Here is a 25116-nt window from a genome sequence, read left to right on the forward strand (position 1 = left end):
AACAAATTCCTGAGTAATTTATTTTTTTGTTTTTTATTATTTTTTTATTTTTTGTCTTCCCATAAAACCGCCCGCCACACAAAGGGTGAGGGAGAAACTCAGGAGTTGGGAGAGGAGGTTGAGATTTACAGCTCCGCTGCTGAGCTGGCCACCTTGCCGCTTGCTCAGGGTTCCATTAAATGGAAAACTGTTCTGTGCGGCTGGGCCCTGCCGGGTTCTTAGGGAGTGAGGGGTTACGGCACACAGGTGCATGGGCAGGACACCTGGGTTTTTTAAGCGATGTCATCCTTCAGCCCCTGACCCAGGGTGTTGGTATGGCTGCTCTGGGCTGTGCTGGACCCTCCAAAATGCCATTACCTAATTAGGGCCTTCATCAACCTGTCTAGGACTGCTGGAGAGGCCAGGAGTGCCACCTAGCCCCTGATTTGGCCCTTGTAAAGAAAGGAACAATCTGCACCTTGGGGTTACCTGCCCACTATTCCCAAGATGACTGTGGTCTTGGTTTCCTCACTTGAACTTGAGGGACAGACCCCACCTGCACCACAAGGTGATGAGGGGATCAGAATGGACAGTGGCGCCAGAGTCGCTTGCAGGGTATGAGAAGATGGTATTGGTGCGCTTTTGGTTTTAAGCAAGGAGACAAGTGTCCCAGCTTCCCAGGAGAGGCTGCAAGAAGGGAGGTATCTCCTGCCCCTGTGTATCAGGACTCACAGTGGGTGCAGAGCCTCAGGGAGAGCCAGCAAAAAGGAGTGTTTGTACGCGTGCGTGTGAGAATGCTGTTGACAGGTGTGTGGGGCGGGGGAAGGTCAGTGTGTGTCTGCAGAGGCAAGGGTTTCCGTGTGTCAGCATATTTGTCACATACCCTGGGGCCAAGCTGTAGTTCAAATCCCCCCTTCACTTGGGCAAGTGACTTAACCCCTCTTGGCCTCAGTTTTCTTATCTGCAGAATGGAACGATAGCATTGATCTAATCGGATGTGGTGAGGATGAAGTTAGCTAATATGTGCAAAGCACTCAAAATAGTGCCTGGCAAGGGCTTCCTAAATGCTCATATGCCTGTGAGCATGTGCATGTGACTTCTTAAAAATTTCATACATCTAAACTCCAACTCAGTTCACATTTTCCCACAGGCTTTAATTTCAAAAATTAGGGGTGAGCCTTCTAGAAAAAATTTTGTGCCTGTGGTAAACCCAAATCAGGAAGAAACAGTGGCCAATCTTTACATGACAAGTCATGATTTCTGCAGGAATGAGTGTGGCTTACATTAGGGCACAAACTGGGGGTAAATTGTGCTTAGAACTGAAAAGAAGATAGAGTTCTTTTGTCTATTACAGTTCTGATAGCCCAAACCCAAACACTGCCTCTGGAATCACGGCTTCTACAGGGGAGCTGAGCCCCAAATGTGCTGCTTCTCACTTTCCTCTCCTCTCACATCCATCAACACTTCAGAAACAAGAACCAAGTGGCCAAAATCAGCTCTGGGAAGATTGCAATCAAGAGTGGAGATCTGAAGCCACTTCAAAAGAGGGAGGCTTTCCTGGGAAACTAAGGGCCATTCATTAGCAACTGCAGAAAAACATTCCTGACAAGACAGTCTGCAAGAAGCTGCTGCCTTGGAAGGGAAGTCGTGCCTGTTGACCACAGTGGACACCTGAGGGACCCAAAATGGGAGCCCCTAGAGAGTGACCATAGCCAAAGGCATGCCATTGGAAGGCACCAAATTGGCCACTTGCTTTCCTTCTCTGAGAAGCTGCAGGGCCCAGTGGATACTAGAATACCCTGCTGGATTTCTGGGTGTTTGTGGGGAAAGCAGTGGCCCCAGAGTCAGTGTTCTGGAGTCCAAGTCACCTTGCCAGCTGTAGGCCTCTTCCTGGGGTTCCTCGGTGAATTTGGAGGGTGAGGGTTGCAGCAAGGGGCTTTCGAAGGATTCAGAGAGGTTACTTGTGGAGCACATGGTAGAGGCCTAATCATGAGTTCTGCAGCAGACACCACTGGTGTGTTGCCCACATAGGGCAGCTTGAAGCCCAACAGCCATACTCTGCATCCATGTACCTGTGGGCTTTCTCCAAAGCTCCAGAACTCACCTGTGTCCACCAGCAGAGCAGTCCAGCCATGCTAGAGAATCAGCCTGCGGGGACAGCCCTCACCAGGTGGCCTTGGTGGATAAATGCCCCAACTTCCTCGCCCTTCAGTGGGCTACTCTGAGATAGGCTCCCCTCCCCATCTTCCAGTGAGAGATCTAGCTCAGTGCTCTGCAGCTTGAGCTCACCTGACAGCACACCCTTTGTTGGCTGCCTTCCCTTTTCTGTCTCACCCCTCCCCCAGACCCTCGCCCCATTGCCAGTGTTTATCTTCACCTCCCAAATAAACTACTTGCCTTGTTTCTGGCCTTTACCTGGATGAACCCAAATGAAGACAGTTCCTCCTCTGGCCTTACCCTTCCCCTCCTACCTGCTGGACTGTTAAAGACTTGACATATCATCATCACATCATCAGCCCAAGCCCAGCCTTCTCACTGAAGCCAAGTACACCAGGCTATCTATGTTTACACAGCTTTATCTACGATTTTCACCTGCCTCCAAATCTTTTTCCCTTCTGCCAGAAATACCTGTTTTCGGGGCGCCTGGGTGGCTTAGTCGGTTAAGCGTCCGACTTTCGCTTAGGACATGATCTCGCGGTTCGTGGGTTCGAGCCCTGCATCGGGCTCTATGCTGACTGCCAGCTCAGAGCCTGGAGACTGTTTCAGAGTCTGTGACTCCCTCTCTCTTTGACCCTCCCCTGCTCATGCTGTCTCTCTCTCTCTGTCTCCTAGAAATAAATAAAAATATTTAAAAAAAAAAAAAGAAATACCTGTTTTCTGTGGGGAACTACATCTTTCTCTCTTTCCATCCATTTGATGGCGGGGGAGGGGGGGAACTGAGCCCAGTCTTGGCTTCCAAGATAGACATGAGATGTGAGTCAGGCCAGTCAGAGCATGATGTTCTTTAGTCACAGTGGTTTGGGGATGTATGCATGATCCAGGCTAGCCCAACGAGAACCTAACTCAGGCCTTTTGCTTTGCTAATGGGAAAGAGATCTTGGGAGGTCCAGGCTGGTCACACATGAACCAAATACTTCCCAACATCAGTTGGCAGGAGCCTGAGTGACAGTAAAGCTGACATAGAAGAGAATATAACTGAAGAGAAAGGCAGATTTCTGACAATGCCTTTAGATCCTTGAAACCAGCCATGTCTGAAGTTACAATTGCCCCCATCCTTTCCAGTCATATTCCAGGGTATTGGGCATGAGCCAATATCTGCCCCCACCCCCCCTACCCTCCCCCCCCCCACACACACATGATTTTTCTATTAGGCCAATTTTGAGTTTGGTTTCTGTACTTAACTACCAATAGCCTACTGTTGACTGAAAGTCTTACTGATAACATAGCTGGTTAACACCTATTTTGTATGGTATATGTGTGATAACTGTATTCTTACAATAAAGTTAGCTAGAGAAATGTACACATTATTAAGAAAACATGAGGAAGAGAAAATACATTTACAGCATGGTACCATATTTATGGAAAAAAATCCATGTAAGTGGATCCATGCTGGTCAAACCCATGTTGGTTAAGGTCAATCATACCTAATTCAGTCCTGCTTAGTTTTCTGATTGGGAGGAGAGAATGTGACACCTTGGTTGAGACTGTGTATTTCTCTCTCTGGGGTGTAGGTTCTTCATGGGCAAAGCTGGTTTAAAACCCTACAAAGATTGCCTGAGGAAGAAATGTGTCCACAACATTTATCAGTTAAGATGTTTTCAGCCCTAAGTAGCAGAAACTGGAACCTAAACTGGCTTACACAAGAAGGAATTTTATCTCATGTAACAGGAAGTCAAGAAGTAAAAAAAGTTTGCAGAGTTCTTGACTCAAGAAGTTGGCCATATCTTCAAAGATCCTGGTTATCTCCATTCCTCTGCCATGGGGTCTTCAGTGTGGGAGCTTTCCCTCAGATTGGCTTCTAGTCTCAAGATGGCAGCTGAGTTCCAGGCTTCCCATCTCTGACAGCACCATCTAGAGGAAGAAAAGGGATTTACTGGCTGTCTTTCTATGCTTCTTTCCTAGAAACAAAGAAACGGCTCTCTTACCACCAGTAGAATTGTATAATAGGATAAATTAGGTCACACCCCTGTAAAAAGAAGACCTCAATATCTCAGTGACTTTAAAGGACAAAGGTTTATTTTTCATGTATGCTACATGCCATAGCAGGTCAGTAAAGGGGCTCTTGCTAAACTTACTCAGGAACCCAGGCAGAGGCATTAGCTGCCATCTTGGATGTTGTAGGTGATTGTGCCAAAGGGAAGGAGGTCTGGAGGGTCTCATACCTGTAGTTAAACACTCTAGCTTAGAAGTGACACACATGGCTTCCACTTATAACTCATCAGCTCGGGTTAGTTTCATGGCCTCACTTGACGACAAGGAGACCAGGAAATAAATATTTCCCTGCCCAAGGTAGGGAGAACTGGAAATACTGGGCAGACAGCTCTAATAATCACAACAACTGCTTTTGTGGGCTAGGATGAGACCACATGCCCATTTCTTTTTTTTCTTTTATAGTTTATTGTCAAGTTGGTTTCCATATAACACCTAGTGCTCATCCCGACAAGTGCCCTCCTTCATGCCCATCTCCCCCCTTCCTCTCTCCCCAACTCCCATCAGCCCTCAGTTTGTTCTCAGTATTCAAGAGTCTCTCATGGTTTGCCTCCCTCCCTCTCCCATCGGAGCAGAATGGCCATGGTTGGCTTACAGCAGTTGTTTAGATGGGTCATGGATGCAGACCAGTCAACACAAAGGCCTCTACAACTTGTGACTGCAGCTATAACTAGTGAGATACACATCTTGAGGGTATTCTCATTGGCATAAGCCAGGGGAAGGAGCTATGGGGAAGATGGCCTTAGTCGATACGATCAGTGTCCTGATGGGAGTGAGTCTAGTCCAGGCTTTCTACAAGAGTGAAAGCTACTTCCAGAATGCACTTGGGTGCCTGGCTTAAGTAGACCCACTGATGGCACCTGGGGTGACTGTGGGAGTCCCCATTGGCAGGTGACTCAAGGCTGCTCTTGGCATTAGTCTTAAGTGTCATGCTTGAGCTCACTAGGATGCTTCAGAGCAGGCAGCTCAGGGATCGTTTCTGTCAGGGATCCATCAGGGGAGCAGAGTCATTAGGAGATCATATGTCATAAAGGATTCGTTATAAGGATTTGACCTTATCCTATTGTGAGAGCTGGTTAAATAGTCTACATGAAGCCATTGCTTCTGTATCTGGTCCTGGAACCCACAGCCTGAGGGGCAGGTGATTGGGAAGGGAAGATGGATGTGAACAGGAGAACATGAGGACCTCCTGGCTCTGCGTGAGCCTCTCCCTGTCTCCCAGCCTCTGATTTCATCCATGAGGAGGGACTGGCACTCTTCGTCATGGCCCAGGGCCAGAGAAGCTGAAGGAGGACCCAAGATATTGTTTCATCCTCTGGATCAAGCCATTCCCGAAGGCACTTCTACTCTGACCCTTCAATCATGAGGGCCAATAAATCCATCCCTGCTTTAACCAGTTTGCATTGGGTTTTCTATAACTTAACAACGAAAATAGTTTCAACTGATATACTTAATAGCCATAGGCAAAATCAATGTCTCTTGGAGTGACAGCTCAGTGCCTTGTCTACATGGGACCACAGTGGAGAAGAAATACTTACTACAGTGCTCCTGAGGTGGAGAATATCATGGGCTTCTGCAGAAAGGTGGATTAATCAGGGGCAGAGTAATGGAGTAAGAAACCTAGGCAGGAGTCCAGCTCCCAGTCTGAACTTGGGCATTCCCCTTCACTCCTCTGAGCATTATTTCCCTGTCATCATGTCTTATGCTAGGTGTTGGTACAGAGCTCCCTAGCATAGATCCAATCTAGTGCTCCATGCATCTGCACATCCCCATTTTTACAGATAGTTGAAAAAAAACATGAGGAAACAAAATGACCTGACATATATGTGATTTGCTTTGGTATTTTATTCTATAGATTATTTGACTTCATTAAAAAAAAAAAAAGAGTGATGATCTCCACCTGCTATCTTGACTACAAGACTCTTTAAAGTTGTTTGGAAATGGCTTTTTGGAAATAGCCCATGAACCTTCGGCAAGACATGCTGGGACATGCTCCAGGCTGCAGATGGGTGACCAGCTAGGGGTGTCAAGAGAAACTTCTTAGAAGCACAGTCCACAGAGGTGGCCCTGAAATGATCACATCAGCCATGGCACATTCACTGATTCACTTACTCATTCTCTAGACACTTAACATTGTGCCGGCCTTTGTGCTGAGCCTAGGACTAAAGGGAATTTCTCTGAGTTCATGGTCAAGGAGACAGTTGTGTGTTTATAGCACAGTATAGAAGGGATGTGACAAACCTAGGTGCCCAGTATCTGGCCCTGGGCTGAGGGGCACCTGGCCCAGCCTTAGGGACAGGGGCCACATGTTTGGGATGGCAAAGCCCTGGTGTTGGCAAAGCCCAGTCTCTCATACTGGTTCTTGGAGCTCACGAACTATCTATTCAGTAACAGAAAGAGTTAGGACAGAGCATATCTTAAATGAGACTTACTGTGTGTCTGGCCATCTATACTTCTAACAACATGGGATAGATATTCCTGTTTTTTTTTTGTTTGTTTGTTTTGTTTTACAAATAGTTTATTGTCAAATTAGTTTCTAGATATTCCTGTTTTACAAAAAGGAAGCTCTGACCCCCAGAGGCCAACTGACTTGTCCAGGGCCATGCAGCTTGGAAGGGTCTGAGCTGAGATTTGAACCCAGATTTTTCTACCTCTAACTAAAAACATACAGATACCTGGGTCCCATGTCAAGGGATTCTGGTGCAATTTTAGGGGGTGAAGCCTGGGCTTTGGTACTATTTGGGAAGTGTGCTACGTGGTTGTACTATGCGGCCAGGATTGAACAGCAAGAAAGAGGACTAAGATAGCTTGGCCTGGGAAGGCCTCTCTGAGAAGGTGGTATTTGGTTTGGTCCTTGTCTCTGCAGAAGCTAAAAGGAGATGGGAACTGAACAAGAGAGACTGCCCTGGTTTACCTAGGACTGTGCTAAAACCTGGTGGCCCCGGGCAAACCCTGCCTGGAGCTCTAGGAGAGGAGGGAGTTTGGAGGTGGGGCTGGAGGGAGGGTTCTGCAAGCCTCATAGGATTTTATAATGTGCAGAAGGCCGGGAGAAATGTTCCTTGGACTCCCTGTGAGAAGGCTTAGGATATGTCGCCCACTTGGGTTTCAAGGAGCAGTTGAGCCTTTGGGTCTGAGGAAAGAAGCTTCAAGAGGATGCCTCTGATTTGGGGACTGGAGCCTGAGCTGCCTGACTTCTGGGGGCCCATTAACACTCTGTCTTCATTATTTAGGCCATCACTTACCTGTTACTCAACTAAGCCAGAATGGGGCTGCCACCATAAATGCCCCTGGAATGGGGCCCGGGCGGCTGGCAGGGTCTCCTCGGAGAAGCATCAGCCGCGGTGAGCGGACGGTAACTACCATTTACATTAATTAGGCAGCCGGATAATAGGGTGTTCAATAGTTATTGCAGTGTTTAAATTCTGCTGCAAACGCTGTTAGGAGCCAGGAGCTGGCAGGAGTTCCTGATTTGCAAAGGAAAGACCTGTCCTCACCCTGGCAGGCAACGGGGCTTGAAATTCAAGGGGAAAGGGAACCTCCCTCTGGTTCTGATTTGGGGAGAGGGGCCTAGCCACAAGATCCAGCCCTGGCTGTGTGATCCTGGGTGAGTTGATCTCGGTGTCTTCGGCCAGCAAACTAGGGCTGACTTCTCGGGGATAGTCCAAGGTTCTACCAAGAGTGTGGCCATGGAGGGGACAGCTTTGACAAGTGACAGGTCCCATGTGTTTGGAAGATGAGACCATACATCGTTGGAATGATAGCACGCAGTAAACCTTGTTCATTGTGCCTTGTTCAGGACACTTATTTACAGATGAGGACACTGAAGCACGGAGAGGCGGCTTGCCTAAGGTCACAGAGCCAAGCCAGGTGAGGACATCGGAGATGTGCCCATCATACCACTCTCCATCCGTGGCCTACCTTTGCCATCTTCCTCCTCATTTCTGACCACCCCGGGTTCCTTCTTCCTCCCCCACCTGCCTGTTTGCCCACCTGCCCCCTCATTTTTTCTCTGAGAAGACCTCAACTGTCGTTCCTCCCACCGTGGCCTTGTTGGCCTTCCTCCTAGCCCCACTGTTTAAGGGGTGGGCCAACCTCTGCTCACCTAGCTGGGCCTCAACCTTACAGGCCGCATGGCTGTGAGTGTCAGCTCAGTTGGAGACCTGGGGGGGTGGCTTGTGAACCCAAGATCTTGTTCATGGGGTGGAATGTGTACTCCCAAACCTGTTCCTATGTATCCCTGAGGCCGACATCCTGGTCCAGGCCACAGATGTTCCTCACAGGCCACGGCCTCCTTGTTGGTTTCCAACCCTCACTCTGGCCCCTCTCTGGGCTTGTTTCCTGCTGCCCTGCCCATTGCCCCAGCTAGCTGCTCATCCCCACTCTCCCCTCCAGGCCCTACTTCCCACCTCTGGTTCCTCTGCGGGAGGTCTCTTCCTGCCTGGAGCCAGCTCAGCTCTTATCTTAATGTCAGGTCCCTGCCTGGAGCCAGCTCAGCCTCATCTTAATGTCAGGTCCCAAGAGAAGCCTGCTCCACCTCCAGATCTCCCAGGTGTCCCTGGTGTGGGCCCTGTGTCCCTCCCCCACCCCACCCTGCATTTGTGCAGCAGCTCCCAGCCCATGGGCACTCAAGGCATTGGGCTCAGGTGGTGTGTCTGGCCTCCCATGGGAAGGGAGCTGCGGGGACAGACCCTGCCCTCTCTGGAGGCCCTGCTCACTGGGCTGGAGCTTGTGCTCATTGGCCTCTCCTGAATGGGGGTGGGGGGGGTGGGGAGGGGAAGGGAGGGTTGAGTTCAGGGTGGTGGTGTGCTGGTAAATGTTGAACAAGCCCTGATGCATAGCGTGGTGTGAATACTCCCACGATGGGCTGTTTTGAGCTGCCAACACGAGTGGAGGGAGGCAGAGATGTGCACACCGGTTCTCCTGGACCCCTCCAGCACACCAGTGGTTTAGGTCCTGTGTTATTAGGAACAGCATCACTGTCACACACATTTTGGGGAGACAAAGCAACTAATGACGCTTTTCCATGTCAGCCACTGCAAGGCAAATGTCCACTGAACAGAGGGGTGGGGCACTAGGAGCTCCATCCCCTCCTCCCTCCCTCTCTTCTGGCAGGGGGTACAGTTTAATTCACATAGATTAAATGAATCTACCATAAACAACACACTCCCTTATTTATGTCATTTATGTTTGTAAATGAAGATCAAGAGCAAGATGGGCCTTGAACTTGGGTTTTCTGACTGTTACACCAGGTCGCCCAGCACCAGCCACACCTGCCTCCACCTGCACCTTGGGTCCAATGGGCACAGCTGGAAATGACAGAGAAGTGCCTGCCACACACGGTGCATGTCACAGCTATTTAGGGAGTGAAAGCTCACCTGGCTGGGCAGATGGGAAGGGCAGGGCTGCATGGCACATGGGCACTACGGCTGTCTGGGTGCCTGTTGGCGTGTACTGGTAGGGTGGCCTCTGGGTCTCAGGACTCAGTGCCGCTCTGCTGTGGAAAGCCATAGTGGAGGAGGTGTCTGTCTGGGCCAGATGGGGGTCACCGCTGCTGTGTGCACCAACCCTATCCATCATTAGGGCCCCATCCTTGGCTCACTGTGTGTGTTTGGTCAGACAACAAATATTTAACTGAACACTAATTATGAGGAAGGCAGCATTCTAGATTGCACAGAGGTTACAATGGATATAATGGTGTACAAGGCAGGCCAAGTCCTGGTGCTCATGGAGCATACATTCTAGTGAAAGAAAATGACAATAAGCAAGTAGGAAAGGTTACTGAGAAGTGCTGCATGCAGTGGGAGATGAGGTCACACTTCTAAGGGCCCGATGTTGGGGCCTCTGAGAGGGAGGCCAGCTGGTTGTGAAGAGCTGAATGTGGAGGACTGAGCTGCCTTGTGGTTGCAGGCCTAGGGGAGGAGTCCCAGGCAGGAGGTACCAATGCTGTGAGTGGGACAGAGGTATGTAGAGAAGGCATGGGAGCAGGACACTGTGGAGGTGGGGAGGCAAGCTGGCTTAGGTCTTGGGAGGCCCTTGACGATCCTGGTCAGAACCCAGCTAGAATGCTAAGTGTACTGGCAAGTCACTTGAGGGTTTTGAGCAGAAGAGTGACATGATCTGAGGCCTGCTTCAAAAAGGTCACCCTGGCTGTGGTGCGGTCTCACGTGGAGGCAGGGAAGCTGAGAGGGGCCGTGGCTGTGAAGTCGTGGGTGGGTGGCTGAGAGCAAGAGGACGTGGAGGGAGAGCCATCAGGACTTCATGACAGATCGGAGAGGGGCAGGCATGAACACAAGGGAGGGGTCAGGGAGAGCTCCTGGGTTTCTGGCTTAAGTAACTGGAGACAGAGCCCGTCCAGTGAGGTGGGAGTGAAGAGGGGGTGCACTTGGGGAAAGTCGGTAATTCTTGTGCAGCCATGTCAGGTCAGGATGCCATTGCATATCCAGGTCAATGGGCAGTGGCTTCCGTTCCCTCAATAAATGTTCACTGAGTACCCGTTCCAGGTCAGCGAGTGCTCCTAGTTCACTGGGGATACACCAGCTATCAAAACGGTCATTGTGAGCTCAAAGGAGCTCACATTCAAATTAGGGGAGGCAGACAATAAAGTTCTGGATTCAGTCTGGGGTTAGGGGAAGCTAGGCTGCTAATAGGATCTTCCAAGCCAAGTGTGTTGTGAGATGTAGGTGAGATCAGCCAAGGGGAAGGGTGGGAGGGAGTCCACGGATGGAGTTCAGGGCGTTCCAACATTTAGAAGTTTGGAAGAGGAGGAGGATCTATGAAAGGGCAGAGAGGGAGTGGCCAGGAGGCTGGGGACCAGGGAGTGTGAATGTGCTTCAGGAGGGAGGGAATAGTTAACCGGTCAGGTGTCCTGAGGGGCCATGTGAGATGTGGAGAGACGGACTGAGCCGTGGCTTAGGATCAGTGTAGTTCACCTGAGTGAGACTGCTCAGTGGAGAGGTGGGGGGTGCACAATGGGCATGCTCCCTGTTTCACCCTGTCTCACCCCACTCCACTCATCCAGCCCCACCCGTCATACCCTGTCCTCGTCTGTGCATCCCATCTCATATGATCCATGCAGCTACCTGACATTTAGGTCCATCTTTCTCCCCCGCCCCAACTTCTCCTCATCCAGCACTCACTCTAAAGGACCAGGCCAGCAAGCTTTGCATGGGGAAGGTGCATGAAGGGGAGGCCAGGGACACAGAATGGTTGAACCTCACCTGGGGCCTTACACATTGTGGGTCCCTTCTGGGGATGCCAGCTTCGCCACTCCTCTGGGCTGCCCATCTCTGCGTCTGTCTACTTAGCAATGCTCGTCCTTCACAGCTCAGGAAAAATTACCAAGAATGTTATTGACTCTAATTTTAATTTGTCTAGCACTCTTGTTAATGATGTCTATTTAAGACATCCATTAAAGGCCCATGAGGTTAATTAAATGGACAATTCCAATACAGTTCTATTAGAACCCCCCCATTAAATTAATATTATAGACATTTAACAGATGTCTTAATTAGGCATTATAGCTAAGAAATGCAAACTAAATTAAAACAAAGCCATTGTCCAGAAAGAAAGCTTTTTACTGTAATTTATGGCTTTTTGTGGGGAATGTTCATGTTTACTCTTCAGAACCTGAGAGATCAGTCTTCCGACAATCTTTTCCAGCATCCAGAAAACACCATCCTGAGAGTCCCAAATCTTAAATCACAGTCCAGACGCCAGAACTGGAAGGGACTTTAGACACCATCTGGAGTCCACGATCCTCAAACTTCAATGACTAGAGGAGCCAGCTGGGGTCTGGGAGAAACACGAAGCATCTGACTGCAGCCCAGGGGCTGGATGCTTTAACAGGTGTACTGCCCTCACGCAGAAGTTCTAGGATCCCCACCTCAGGAAATGCTGATCCAGTCCCATAGCCCCACTTGCCAGGTGCTGACAGTGAGGCCCCAGAGACTTCTGGACTAGGCACATGGGTCAGTGGGATTCCACACTTTGCTCTGTGGATTAGAACTTCCCTAGCGCCTCTCTCCTCCACTGAATTGGGCAGAACCTGAGGCACCTCCTAGAGTTTGGGACTGGTAGCCACAGCCCCACCACCCCTTCCCGCCTTTCTTCCTGCTAGCCCGGAGTCTCACTGGGAGGTGATTTCCTGAGTCCTCCCCGACTCTGCAGGCCTGGCCCCGAGCCTGTGTTCCCAACTCTCTACATCTCACGGCTACTTGGCTCAAGCCTCCCCCTCTAGGGATCCTGCCTACCTGCCACCTGTGCATGAATGTCCCCCTCCCCACACCCACCAGACTGTGCCTGGCCCTGTTCCAGGGTGAGGGAATCTGGAAACAGAGAGGCAGCTGGACCTAAGTTCCTGCCCGAGCCAGTCACAGTACCCAGGGGTGATGGCTTGGAGTGGTGCAAGTGCCCTGAACAGGGGTGTGGCAGGCCAGGCCAGTGTAGGGATGGGGCCTTTCTGAGAGGCTCCAACTGGGGCTTCTGTTGATTCGAACAACTCCGTGACTGAAGTACATCCCTACAAATTCCTGTTAAAGCCCTAACCCCCAATGTGACTGTACTTGGAAATAGAGCCTTTAGAGAGGTAGTTAAGGTGAAATGAGGTCATAAAGGTGGAGCCTTAACCTCTAAGACTGGTGTCTTTCTAAGAGGAAGAGACACCAGATCTCTCTCTCCCTGCAGGTGTGCAGAAGGCCGGCCATGTGAGGACACAACAAGGAGGTGGCCAGGGAGGCCTCACCAGACGTCAACCTGCACAGCAGCTTGGACTTTCAGCCCAGAGCAGTGAGAAAAGAATTTTTTGTTGTCAAAACTGTCTGCCTGCAGTACTTTGTTATGACGGCCCAAGCTAATACAGTGGCTGTGACCCAAGCCGCCCCTCACTCTGCCTAGGATGGCATGGACCTTAGGGCATAGGTCCTAGTGTCCCCCAGGTGGGCTGTGGGGACAACAGGGTATTCTAGAAACAGGCATTCACAGCAGCAGCTTCGTGGCAGTTGAGGATTCTTGTCAAGTGTCCTTGGGGAGAGGGGGAAAGAAGTCTACAAATTACACAGCCACTCACATGGGAACTTGAGTCTGCGCCAAATGAAAAACAGATTTCACGTGGCAAGTGGCACCAACAACTTTTCTGGAAAGCAACTGTGTGTTTACACGTTGGCCGCCTTTTACATTACAGAGGGAAGGCAAGAGCAATGTGCTTTAGGGGGTTATAGCACCTACACTGTGACCAGAGTGGCACTTTCAGATTATCAGAAGGATGAGCCACTTCACACAGGAAGCAGCCATTTCTTCAGTGGGGACCTGGGCAATAAAGGGACCACGCTACACACTCAGAGCAGTGTCTTCTGGTCTTTATGGTCAAAAGCATGCTGTGCAGCCAGACCGCGGCATTCATACCAGCTCTGCTCTTTCAGGTGGTAAGGCCCTGGGCAGGCGAGCACGGAGTCTGAGTCTCTAATGGCAAAACAAGGCTCTTAGTGCACAGGGCTCAGGTCCCAGGCCACACTGCCCCTGTCCGAGGTGGTGCTGGGGCCTGAAGCCTGCCCCCAGGCAGAGATGGCCACACCAAGAGAGCATCCTTGCCGCCCCAGGGCAATCCTGACAAGCAAGGACACCACACAGAAGCAGGAACACTCTGGGCCTCTGGGGGGATACAGTGGCACTGAGCAAGTCCTTCCTACTCTTGTCATAATGATGGTATTTACATCTTCCTTCCCAGGGTGTTTCTCCTCCAGTGTGGAGGCCGCGGGGGACATATGACAAAGCTGCTTCTCTCGGAGTAAAGGAAGAGAAAGCTCATGGATTTGCTGCTAGTTTGTTGCCAGGCATGTTTCCGGTTGGTCAGCAAAGGCTCACTTCTCAAAGGAAAGGGGCCACAGGTCTTTCTGAGCTCTGTGGCTTTCCTAATACCGAACACTGGAAGCTGGTCCACACCCCATCCTTGCCCATGCCTGCCTAGAAGAATGTCAGCTAGTGGCCTGTAGGCACACTGCCACACAGGGCTAGTCAGACTGAAGAGCCAAGGCTTCCAGGAGCAAACTGGGATCAGGGGCTCGGCTGAGGTGGCACTAATGAGGACTGAGGCTGGCCTGGTAGGTCAGAACTTGGACAGAGCTGCAGTCTTACTTCCCTTCAGCCCACCTTCCCCGGAGCCCAAGAGCCACAGGAATAGAATGCTCTGTATACAGGTCCGAGCCCCCAGTACTGAAGAGCCATTGGAAGCACAACCTGACACGGCATGCTGCCTCCGTGTCCCATCCCAGTTCTAATCCCTAGGGTGTATGAGCCCAAAGCCCTCTGCAACATCACCACTCACTCTTCTGCTTTCCTGGAAAAGCAAGGGAAACTCCCATTAGGTCAAGGAGTTCGACAGTGGGCATGATGTAAAGCAACGTATCAGATACACCGACTGAGCCTGGGAAGCGGGTGGCTGATGGCAGCTGTCTATGGGGCAAAAGTGAAGCCACCACCCAGGCAGAGCCTCCAGCTCACTTCCCTTCCAAACTGGCTGGGTTGGAGGAACTGTTCCTTCCTGTCAAGGGCCTGTTGGTGCCTACTGATATTTTATTATTACATAAATAATGGATCCATCACAGATAGTCAGGACACATAGAAAAGTATGAAAAAGAAAAGAAAATCTAATAATGCCACTAGTCAAGTCAACCCATGGTAATCCTGGTGTTTTCTGCCAGTCTTTTCTCTCATGGGAGCAATACAAGTTCAAAATCACCTAGACACAAACATCCCTATGTTTCCTGACTTCTTCATTCAGTATCATGTGTTTTTTCCTGGCTGATGAATTGTTCTTAACGCCAATGTTAACGGGCTGGAGGTGGTCTATAACTATAACCAGCCTGGCCACCTTTGCACCGAAAGGCAGGCACTCAGGTGTTCCAGTCCCTGCGGTCACAAACAATTGTCTTTGTAGGAAAGAGCTCACAGGTCAAATGTTCCCTTTGCTTTGAATTTCTTTGCAGATCGCTCGCTTGACCGAAGCTGGAATTTGCTTCCATAAATGTAGGAAATAAAGCCATCAATTTCCACTGTGAACACACAGTTTAGCTTGGGGATAACTGAAAAACAAAGGAGGAAAAAGGATGAGAAAAAAATCCTGACAGTAAGTTCATGTTTATGCAGAAACTATTTCTAAAATGTCTGTATTAGAAAGTAAGCTAATAAGAAATGGGAAACCCACAGAGTTTAGCAGCACCAGGATTATAGGGCATTATTCGGTCATACGGCCAGTTTATTCAGACTTTAAATATAACTCAACACCCACTTTTCAGGGTCAAAGGCTCAAGCCAAATTCCCAGAAAAAGTGCTACAAACAGGTCTTCCCAGGTCACCTTCAGATGGACTCACGGCCCTGTGCTCACTGGGGCCACCTACACACCATTTTCTGAGGTTTAGAATGAGAGAAGAATATAAAGAAATGGAAGGCAGCAACAAGAAAAACCAGACTCCAAAATTAAAGGAACAAAAACCTCCCCCTGTGGTTTTGAAATCTCAAATTTGCAGGCAAGGACTAAGGAAATCTTGACACACCGGCGGTGCACACCCAGCTCTGCTATAACAGTGAGCTCTAGCACACCGAGTGGATGACCCAAAGGGTCACCAGAAAGGGCAAGATCTTGGAACACTCCAGGGACAGGCACTACCAAAGCTCCCCCCATTATCTGCTTAGCCCCCTTCCTCTGGGGGAGAAGCAGCCTTTGGGCAGGGAAGGGTCTCATTCATGGAAGTAGACCCAGGTGTCTGGAGGCAGACTCAAGCAGCCCTTCCTTCCACCATGTCTGGCCGAGGCTGCTGGCTGGGTGCATGGATGCCCCGGGGAGAGCCACGGGGGCAGGAATGCTCTCTGAAGGTGTGGACTGCATGGTCAGCAGATATCTGCAATCTGTTCTGATGTGAGAGAACAAACTGACCCACTGAAGCCACTAGTAAAGGGCTGCTGAAGCCAGGGAGGCCACAGACCACAATGCCCTGAGACACAGTTACGTACCTTTCAGGCGGTCTTCTTTAGTGATGATTTTGAAAACGTGCTTTGTTTCCTGTAGGAGGATTCCTGTAACACCCACGTAGGAGGGGCATTTGGATTTTGTGACTGCAAAAGAAAAGGGCATTCAAGGCCTAGGCCTCTGGTGCCAGGGGAGCCACAACCAGCTGGGCAGGGGGAAGTTCCTCAGCTTGACAGGGACCAAGCTGGATGAGAAGTCAAAGTCCCAATCCCTTGCCTGTGGCTTTGTAGCCTCTGGGTTGCTCTGACAAGGTGTCCTTTGGAGGGCCTGCAGCCATGGCGGTCTCGGGAAGGACTCTGGAGCCAAGAGGTCACGTGTATGTCCAGCACCACCAAGACCCACAGGCTGCTAGGAAGGGGCCAAGTGTCACTGATGGAATCTGAAGGAACCCTTGTCCATCATGTCTTTCCATGATCTCCCAAACTCTGGCCAGAATGGAATCTTGCTACAGGCCATCAAGCAGCGAGTGAGATGAACTGCCACCACAGGGAGCCAACCCCTCACCTCTCCTGACCTATGCTCCAGTGTAGCCAGTGGACTGAGCCACTTGTTACGTGCCTGGTACTGTCTGAGGTAGATGTTGGGCATAGCAGTGAACAAGACTGTTCTAGGTTCTACTCTCAGGGAGCTGATGTTCCACTGTAGGAGCGGAATGTGTACCAAACCACACAACTCAATTTTCTGATAGTGGTAACTGCTATGAAGAAAAAAGAACAAGGCAATGGGGACGAGGGTTTTAGTGATGGTAGATCCTCAGGGGAAGTGACATCTGAGTAGGACCTGAATAATGAGCAGTCAGTCTGTGAACACAGAGAATTGTGGGCCGGGAGAAGGAACAAACACAAAGGCCCTGAGGCATGGCCAAGCTTGGTGTGTGAGAAGCAGAAACCAGGCCAGAGTGGTTAGATCTGGTGTTCAAAGAAGTAGGGGAGAAACATGGTCTGATTTCTCATATAAAACCTTCTCTGGCTGCCTGGTTGGGGAAGAAGTATGTCAGCAGCTTCTACAGGAATCCAGGTGAGATGGTGGAGGCTTAGATTCAGGGACTAGGATATACTGATGGATGGAGGTAAGGGATTAGGAAAGAAGAAACGTGATCTTTCCTAGGCTTTTGGCCTGAACAGCCAGGGTAAACGCTTGTACATGAACAGAGATGGGGAATTCCAGGGGAAGGACTGATTTAAGGAGAGGCCCGGAGCTGTTTTGGATATGTGCAGCTTATGACGTCCATGCATATGTGGGTGGCTATGTCCAGTGGACAGCAGGATGAACAAAGATGTTCAGAGGAAGTTCTGCACCGGAGAGGACAACCTGGGAGCTGTAAGTCCATAGCTGACATTTAAAACCATGGGGAAGTATGGGGCGCCTGGGTGGCTTAGTCGGTTAAGTGTCCGACTTTCGCTTAGGTCATGATCTCGCGGTTCGTGGGTTCGAGCCCCGCGTTGGGCTCTGTGCTGACTGCCAGCTCAGAGCCTGGAGCCTGTTTCAGTCTGTGACTCCCTCTCTCTCTGACCCTCCCCTGCTCACGCTGTCTCTCTCTCTCTCCTAGAAATAAATAAAACATTTTAAAAAATTAAAAAAAAAAATAAAACCATGGGGAAGTGGGTGAAAGGGACTTTCTGTTCAAGGCTATGGACAAGTGCCAGCAGCTGCTGTGCCCTCTGGGATAGCAGGGGGCTCCTTGGGTGGAAAGGTACACAAAGACCATTTAGAGTGTGTCAAAATGTGGCCATAACTAGCTCAGGTAGCTAGTTGTCTCCCACCCTCAGTGTTGGTGATCTGGAAATATCCACGTGGCAAGGAGTGTGTCTTACCCTGTAGCACAGAGCTACGGGGCCACTGAGTGATGGCTTGTGCATTCAGGTGACCATGTGCTCTTAGGTAACTTACCTGAAACAAGAGCCCCGTGAAGATCTGCCTTTAACAGCTTGGCCTGAATCATCTGTGGCTGCCTAGGAGGTAAACAGAAGCCCTTAATGTGCACCATGGTCAAGAGTTCTAAAAGGAGCAAACAGGTCTACAAACTTCTGCAGCCAACTGGCTCCAAAGGCTGCATTTACAGTGATCAGAAGACTTGGGTTGTGCCCCAAAGGGCAAGGCTTCAGAAATGCAACTCACGTGTCTGGCTTGAGACCACCGCAGAGGTCCCGGATGTACTGTTTCCAGAGTTCATGTAGAGGGAGAAAAAGATTGTAACTGTGGAACCAAAGTCAGAAAGAAGTAAAAAGTTAGGCGATATGAGCTGGACAATGTAACATCGAAAGAGCACAGAGCATGGCCTGATGCCAAGGATCCTGACCTGGGTCACTGGGGACTGGGTGCAGATCCTAGTTCTACTGCGGATAACCTGACTAAAATCAAGTACCTTCACCTTTTGGACCTCAGTTGCTTCACTGATAGAACCCTCTTGAGGCTAAGTGAGAAGAAGATGTTGCCTTCCTTTGCCCCTCCATCCTTCCTGCTGGCTAGATACAGCCTTGACGGCTGGGGCTCTGTCACCTCAGACCATGAGGCAACATCCACAGATGACAGAGCAGCCGGGATGCACCTGGGGAGGCACTGCCTGCACTCTTACCACACTAGCCCAGAGTGCTGCTCATCCAGACTTCTCTTCATGAGAGAAACAAACTCTGACTTTGTGTAAGCCACTGCTACTTGAGGTCTTCTGTTACAAGAGCTGAACCTTGTAAGCTAGGAGTAATCAGGAGTTGCTGCCTGTCATGCATGTCCCCATGTAAGGTAGCAGGTCTGTCTGGAAGGTGACTGAGCAGGTGGTGGGACATAAGGGAGGGGAGAGGAGAGAGGGCCTCAGAGCTGTCCTCTGGGGTCATCAGTACTGGTCCTGGTGCCTCATGGGGAGTCCGTTTACATGACACTGTTGGTTAGAGAGATGAGACACTTAGGCTCACACTCAAAGTGGGCTCTACTGGTGCAGATGCCACTGAGGAAAACCTGGGCAACAGCGGCCCCTTCCTCTACCCAAAGGCCAGTTCTTCTTGCAACAGGGGCCCCGGACAAAGCGAATGACTTTGTCTTTTGGGATGTGGGAGGCTATCTGGCTACGAGTCTTGGAGCAAAAGTCTAAAGGCAGTCCTAAGGCGCGTGTATGCAGAACTGTGGTTGAGGAAGGCTGCTGTGTCAGCTGAAGGGAAAAATACATCCTCCCACAGGGTGATGCGGCCCTTTCAGAAGCTTCCACAACATGTGGGCAGCACGTTCTTTGGCAATAAAACCCTAGTGGATGATTCTGTCTAGTACTATTAAAAGCTATAGAGAGTATATATTAAGAAATATCAGTTCCTCTTTTTCTAGGAAAGCTGAAAGACAAATAGCCTCTTGCCATGGGCAACAGACTCACTTATGGTACGGGTCTCATTAGTTAAGGCTAGGACAGAAGCCAAAAAGTAAAACAGAAAGAGCCTGACTGTGTTCGCTGTAAAAGCCAAGCCCAAACATGGTCTGAATTGGTAAAGGAACGCTGCCCTCTTGTGGCTGAAGTGGGAGAAGCTCCTATAGCATAATGGGAAAGGGGCTGCCAAAGGCGCTGGGCTTCCCAAGTCCAGCCCACACAGGGAAGATTAAGCACCCTACATAGAAAGGTAGGAAAGACTCGGCATACCTCTGCTGCTCTGGTTTGATGTCAAAGAGCCTCAGTTCCCTCCTCTGCCTGGCAGAGAGGCCTTTGGATTTTTTTTTCTTCTCTTTTCGTTTCCGGCGAGCAGAGTACTCCAGAACAACAGCCTTGCGCTGTAGGTGCTCCTCGCAGGCTTGCTGGCTCATGTGGGGCATGCTGCGCTTCAGGAAGGCCGTCACGAAGGCCTCGGCCTGCCGGGCGCCTGGGAGCTGCACAGGGACAAGGTGGCATGGTGCCCACTGCTCTGGTTGGGGCAGCCCGGGAGCCCACGCCCTCTTACACAGCACCGCAACCGCAGATGGGATGCTGTCGCTGACCCATCTATCTGCCCGCGGAGCCTCACACAGCCACTCATGTGCTCCCATAGCTGTCCAGATGCGAAAGTCACACCCAAAAGCCAATTTGTGCTGCCACAGAAGACAGCCACTTCAAAACTCGACTTCCTGCCCTACTTCTTTGAGGTTATTTTGAGGATAAAGAACCAAAACCCCTTTCTATGTGTGAGAAAAGACTTCTCTGATCCTTGGCAGGGAGAAAAGCTTGGGAAATATATGCCAACACTGAATCAGTCATGACCAGAGGAAGGCGACTTCAGAGAAGAACCAAGCTATGGCCTGGAAGGAAGTGATCTGACTCTTGGGAAGATGGCAGCACCTACTGCTCCAGCACGGGCCACACCTTGGGGGTAGGAATTCTGACACTGTGCCCACGACACAATCCTCTTTAGTTGGGTTTGGCCCTGTGGACATGTCACGGCTACTCACTAAGTCTGCTCCCGCACCACTTGGGGAAAGAAGTGCCTGTGCATCTCAGCCTCCTGTGCTCAGCTTCTCCTACATAGAGCAGAACATCAATTCACTGTAACTTAGCACAGGCTCTTAGGACCCCTGGGCAAAATAACTGTCATAACTATGCATAATTTTGAAGGAACTCCAGACATCCCTGCCTCTCAAGTTGGGAGTTCCACCAATCTGCTCCTCATTCAGTTGCCTCTGTCCTAGGTCTGCCATAGCCCCAGGAAGCACTGGCTACCTGCCTCTTGGCTGGGCCATCTCCTGAACCCCTGTCGCACTAACCCAGCTGCAAACACCTTGGAGCTCATGTGTCAATAATAAGCTCTCCCTTATGGAGGAGATGTAGGGGTAAGGAGGGCATGAAGGTGTGATTCACCTCATCTTCAAGGCAGCTCACAGTAAAGATGGGAGTGGGCTTCAGCTTTGCACCTTTAGATACTAAGATTCATGATCATCATCATTACTGCGAGAGGACGATTACTTGCTTCTTTTAAATACCTAAGTAGTCCCTCTTCACGGAGAAGCCAAATAAAGGAATATCAATGTTTTAAAATCTCGATTTCATGTTAACTCCATTATGAGGAGTCACCAGTGGAGTTTCTGCCAAACTGACAAAGCATGTGTGCAGCATCCCAATATAATCCATAAATTCCAATTATGAAATGTGACTTGCCTACTCTTCAAGAGTAAATGGGGCACAGTGACAAAGTCAAATGACAGTGCTCACCAGGCCAGGTTTCAGGTGGGCATAGCCCACTGCCCCCTGCACTGTGAAAGACGACACAAGATCAAGAAGTCTCCGTTAACCAAACAAGGTAAAAAGAGGCCAGCATATGGAAACAGGCCGTCACAACAATAGATCTTGGCTGAGCCTAGCACGTCTACTAGAAAGATGAGGAGTGAGACGTGGGAAAGGACATCTAAAACAACACTGGAGTGTCGAGCCATTCTGTCATCATCTCTGTTGTTCCCAGACTTCCTGCCATGCACGGTACCTGAACGTCGAACTCTTTAGCCTCTTTCTGAGAAAAAGCCTGGTAGATCACACCTGGGGGATTAAACCAAACAAACAGATAAGAAATGATCATCAGTTCCTGTTGGGTATGGGTATAAAGTAAAGACTTTTCTAACTATGAAGACAACTATGTTTACTTAGATATAGGAGAAGATTGGGCGCTATAAAGAGCACAGCTTCAAAGCTTTCTTGGATGCCTGTTATTCTCCCCTGTGACCACCCATCTGAGAAGTTCTGAAGATGTGCTTTAGAATGTTAATTTATGTAAGAATCTCCAGGATCTTATTAAAATGTAAACACGTGGTCCCCAACCCCAGATTCTTCATCTGTAACAAGTTTCAGATGCTACTGCAATTCTGTAGATCACACTAGGAGCTTGAACAGTTGCTCTAGAAGTCTAACTAAGCAACTCATTTAAAAGTTATACGATAGAAGGGCACCTGTGTGGCTCACTAGTTAAGTGTCTGACTCTTGGTCTTGGTTTCACCTCAGGTCATGATCTCAGTTATGAGTTCGAGCTCCACGTTGGGCTCTGCAATGGCAGCACAAAGCCTGCTTGGGATTCTCTCCCCGCCCCACCCCCCTGCTCCTCCTCTGCTCTCTCTCTCAAAATAAATACACTTTTTAAAAAAGTTATATAATAGAGATTCCCAGGATGCAGATAGTAGGAAATAATATACTTTGTTGACTGTAAGATGTTAAAAAAAAGATTTTTCACATTTTAACATCTATGAAACTGGGGTGTATCATACAATAGATGGTGTTCCTAAACTGATAAAATACAGTAGGTCTTTCTTTATGCTCAAAATATATAATGATGAATGTGGTTTTGACTTCTAAAAACTTTCACATTTCTATTTCCTACTTAATTTGCCTGAAGAAGAAAAACATGGCTGTAGGGACAGAGTATGGGTGTGAATGGAATAAGAATAAGACAACGGCCTGGTTTAAGGGTCAAAAGGCTAGATAATATGGTTCACACAATGCTCTATCAATTCCACCCCAGCTCCCTTGTGCTTCCTTGAGTACATCTAAAAAAGCAAACCAATGTGTTTGATATGATAGGATATGATAGGATATGATATGCAGTCTGGCTCTCCCTCAAATGGAAGAATGGGAGTAAAACCTGTTTCTAAAGAGCAACCCCAGGAATAACTTTGCCTCCACTGTCACAGGTGCTTAGATTAGACTTGAAAGCTTTTCTGAAACAATACACATAATGACTATCAAGCACTCATTACTTGCCATGTACCTGGTTAAAAGTTACACATATTTTCTGAACAATCCTTTAAAGTGGTTATTATTCCTATTATGCAAATGAGAAAACTGAAGCTCAGATAGGCTGAGACACATAACTTGATAAGAGATAGGGAGTGGCACAGATGGAAATGAAAATACTGATCCAAAGACCAGTTTGAACAGTGTCTACACTCCCCTGCTTATTACTGTCCTGGGTGCTTGCCCCCCTCCTTGGCATTGCTATCCTCTGCTCAACTCCCAAAGTCTTGGGTTAGCGATACCAATTTCCAGCATGCTCCCAGCGCTCTCCACCAGACAACAGTCGTTCACAGAACAGCAGCCTGGGCTGATACCACTACCAGTGCCTTACAGAAGGGGAACCAGGTCGTAGAGAGCATCAGGGCCTTAACCACTGTCACCAAGTGAGAGGTAGTGGCCCAGATGCACCACACACCATTAAGCATGCCCCCGTGGGGACCTGCCGCCAGCTCTGACATCAATACCTGGCTCAGACACTGAGCCCGGTCAACCGGGACTCTGGGCCTCGGTTTCACTTATGTAAGGCAGGACAATTCCTACAGCAGTCCGTTTGGACTCCGCAGCGACCCTGTTCACCTACCACCACCAACTCCCCGGCCACTTATATCCCACTCCTCCCCGTTTCCGAGGCCCTCAACCCCGCTTACTTTTCATCCTCGGGCCGCTTCCGGTGCACTCTGATGACGTTTCGTGCGGCGGTCGCTCACTCTATACTCTCTTCACTTTCTTCAGCAGCCCTAGGCCATCAGAACTTCTCTCGTCAAAGTCTGTGGTGGAGAGACCTCTTGCACCCGAGCTCGCACGCACGCGAAGTCCCAGACGGACACGCTCCAACTCTCAGCTGGGGTCGCTGGCGCGCAGGGCTCGCAGATGGCGTCGCCCGTGACGTCACGGGTGCGCGTCGACATAGGGTGGCGCATGCGCCTGGAAGCCGGCTCCCCTACCGCGAGAGTCGCTTCTTTTTCGGAGGGTTTCTCCTTTGTGGGGATTTTTCAGCTTGCGTGTACGATAGGCCGGGGAAGGCCAGAAGCCGTGGGGTTGAGTTTAGGGCGTGTAGACTGCTTTTGAAGAGCTGGAGTAGAGCGAGGCGAGCCAGCTTGAAGAGGGACCACGGGGACCTTGGGGACCAGGGGAGGACTGCAATGGTGGGACTGAGGTGCGTTGGAGTCTTTAATCAGCGTTCTCTACGGATTAACCGAGGCGCTGAAGTTGGGATTGAAGGCTTAGGTTCTAGTTTTGTCCTGCTGTGCGATCTCGCTTTAAGTCACTTCCCATTTCCAGGCTTTCTTTTCCCCATCACTTGTGAGTGGGCTGGGCTTGAGTGTCTGTAGGTTTTCTTGAGACGTTAGTGCCTGTCAGGAAGTTAAAAGGCAAGGAAGGATTCTTACTGTTCTGGGGAAGGGTCCAAGAATTGTGGCTTGGAAGGCCTGATGCAGACCTCCCAGAAGTGACTTGGTGTGCAGCGTGAATTCCTGCTGAGTGCTGGGCCTGAGCTAGGTGCTGTTCAGGAGGGCAATATGATCCCTGTACTCTAAGTCTGGATCTCAACTTCCGGTAAGGTATAAAGTCCTTTTAAAGGAAAAGAAATTCTCAGGGAACCCTGAGAATTTATGTACACAGTTTCTAGTTTGAGAAACATTGATTTCATTGTTTTTGGAGGATTACCTTGTGCCATTTTGATCTTAAACATAAAACTGCAGACCCTGAAACTCAATGGCTTGTCCTGGTGAGCCTGAAGCTTATATATGTATATTACCATCAAAATGGAAACACAGCATTTAAATGTATTGCACTTGAAGATGCCTGAGAATAGTTAGGAGTTTATGGGAGTAAGTTTGAGAAACTGTTCTTGGGGATCCATACCATGTAAACTACTAATGTAAATTTTAAAATAGCATCATGAGACACTAGAAGGTAGTAAGAGCCAATTTCTGTACTGTAGACTCAAGGGGGCCCTTTTGAGCAGGACGTTTGTGATTATGGAGATCAGGGAAAAGGCAGACTTCTGTCTTTCAAAGTTTCTTTTTTAGGTTGTTAGGATTCTTTAACTCCCAATTGACCCCTTCTCAAGTAGTCAATTCATCCTTGGATGACTGCCAGCCTTCCGTGGAATTCTTTGCTTGTGGTAGGGTGAGCACACTCAGAACTACAGTTACTTCATAATTCCCTGATCACTACATCTTTTTT

General features: G+C 49.5%; 1 protein-coding gene across 3 annotated transcripts; it reads right to left on the bottom strand.

Moving 5' to 3' along the window:
• Window positions 1–14807: 14807 nt before the first annotated feature.
• POP4 (POP4 homolog, ribonuclease P/MRP subunit) lies at window positions 14808–23784 on the bottom strand. Of its 3 annotated transcripts, XM_039231959.1 has the most exons (7): window positions 23577–23784; window positions 21632–21684; window positions 19828–20051; window positions 18327–18404; window positions 18099–18160; window positions 16193–16294; window positions 14808–15263 (listed from the first exon to the last, which is right to left on the bottom strand). In XM_039231959.1, the coding sequence occupies exons 1-7, from the start codon at window positions 23581–23583 to the stop codon at window positions 15127–15129; spliced, it is 663 nt and encodes a 220-aa protein (XP_039087890.1). In that variant the 5' UTR covers window positions 23584–23784; the 3' UTR covers window positions 14808–15126. The 3 variants fall into 3 exon arrangements, with proteins under 3 accessions (XP_039087890.1, XP_039087891.1, XP_039087892.1); XM_039231960.1 differs by lacking the exon at window positions 21632–21684; XM_039231961.1 differs by lacking the exons at window positions 21632–21684; window positions 23577–23784 and adding an exon at window positions 21364–21590.
• Between the last annotated feature and the right edge of the window lie 1332 nt (window positions 23785–25116).

Source organism: Hyaena hyaena, unplaced genomic scaffold (genome assembly GCF_003009895.1).
Source record: "Hyaena hyaena isolate Hyena2069 unplaced genomic scaffold, ASM300989v1 scaffold_61, whole genome shotgun sequence".
Classification (NCBI taxonomy): Eukaryota; Metazoa; Chordata; class Mammalia; order Carnivora; family Hyaenidae; genus Hyaena; species Hyaena hyaena.

Coding starts and splice junctions, on each gene's coding strand:
- POP4 (XM_039231959.1), bottom strand. Junction 18,405..19,827: donor ATCAAACCAGAGCAGCAGAG/GTATGCCGAGTC, acceptor TTGGTTCCACAG/TTACAATCTTTTTCTCCCTC. Junction 15,264..16,192: donor TAAAGAAGACCGCCTGAAAG/GTACGTAACTGT, acceptor TTTGTTTTTCAG/TTATCCCCAAGCTAAACTGT.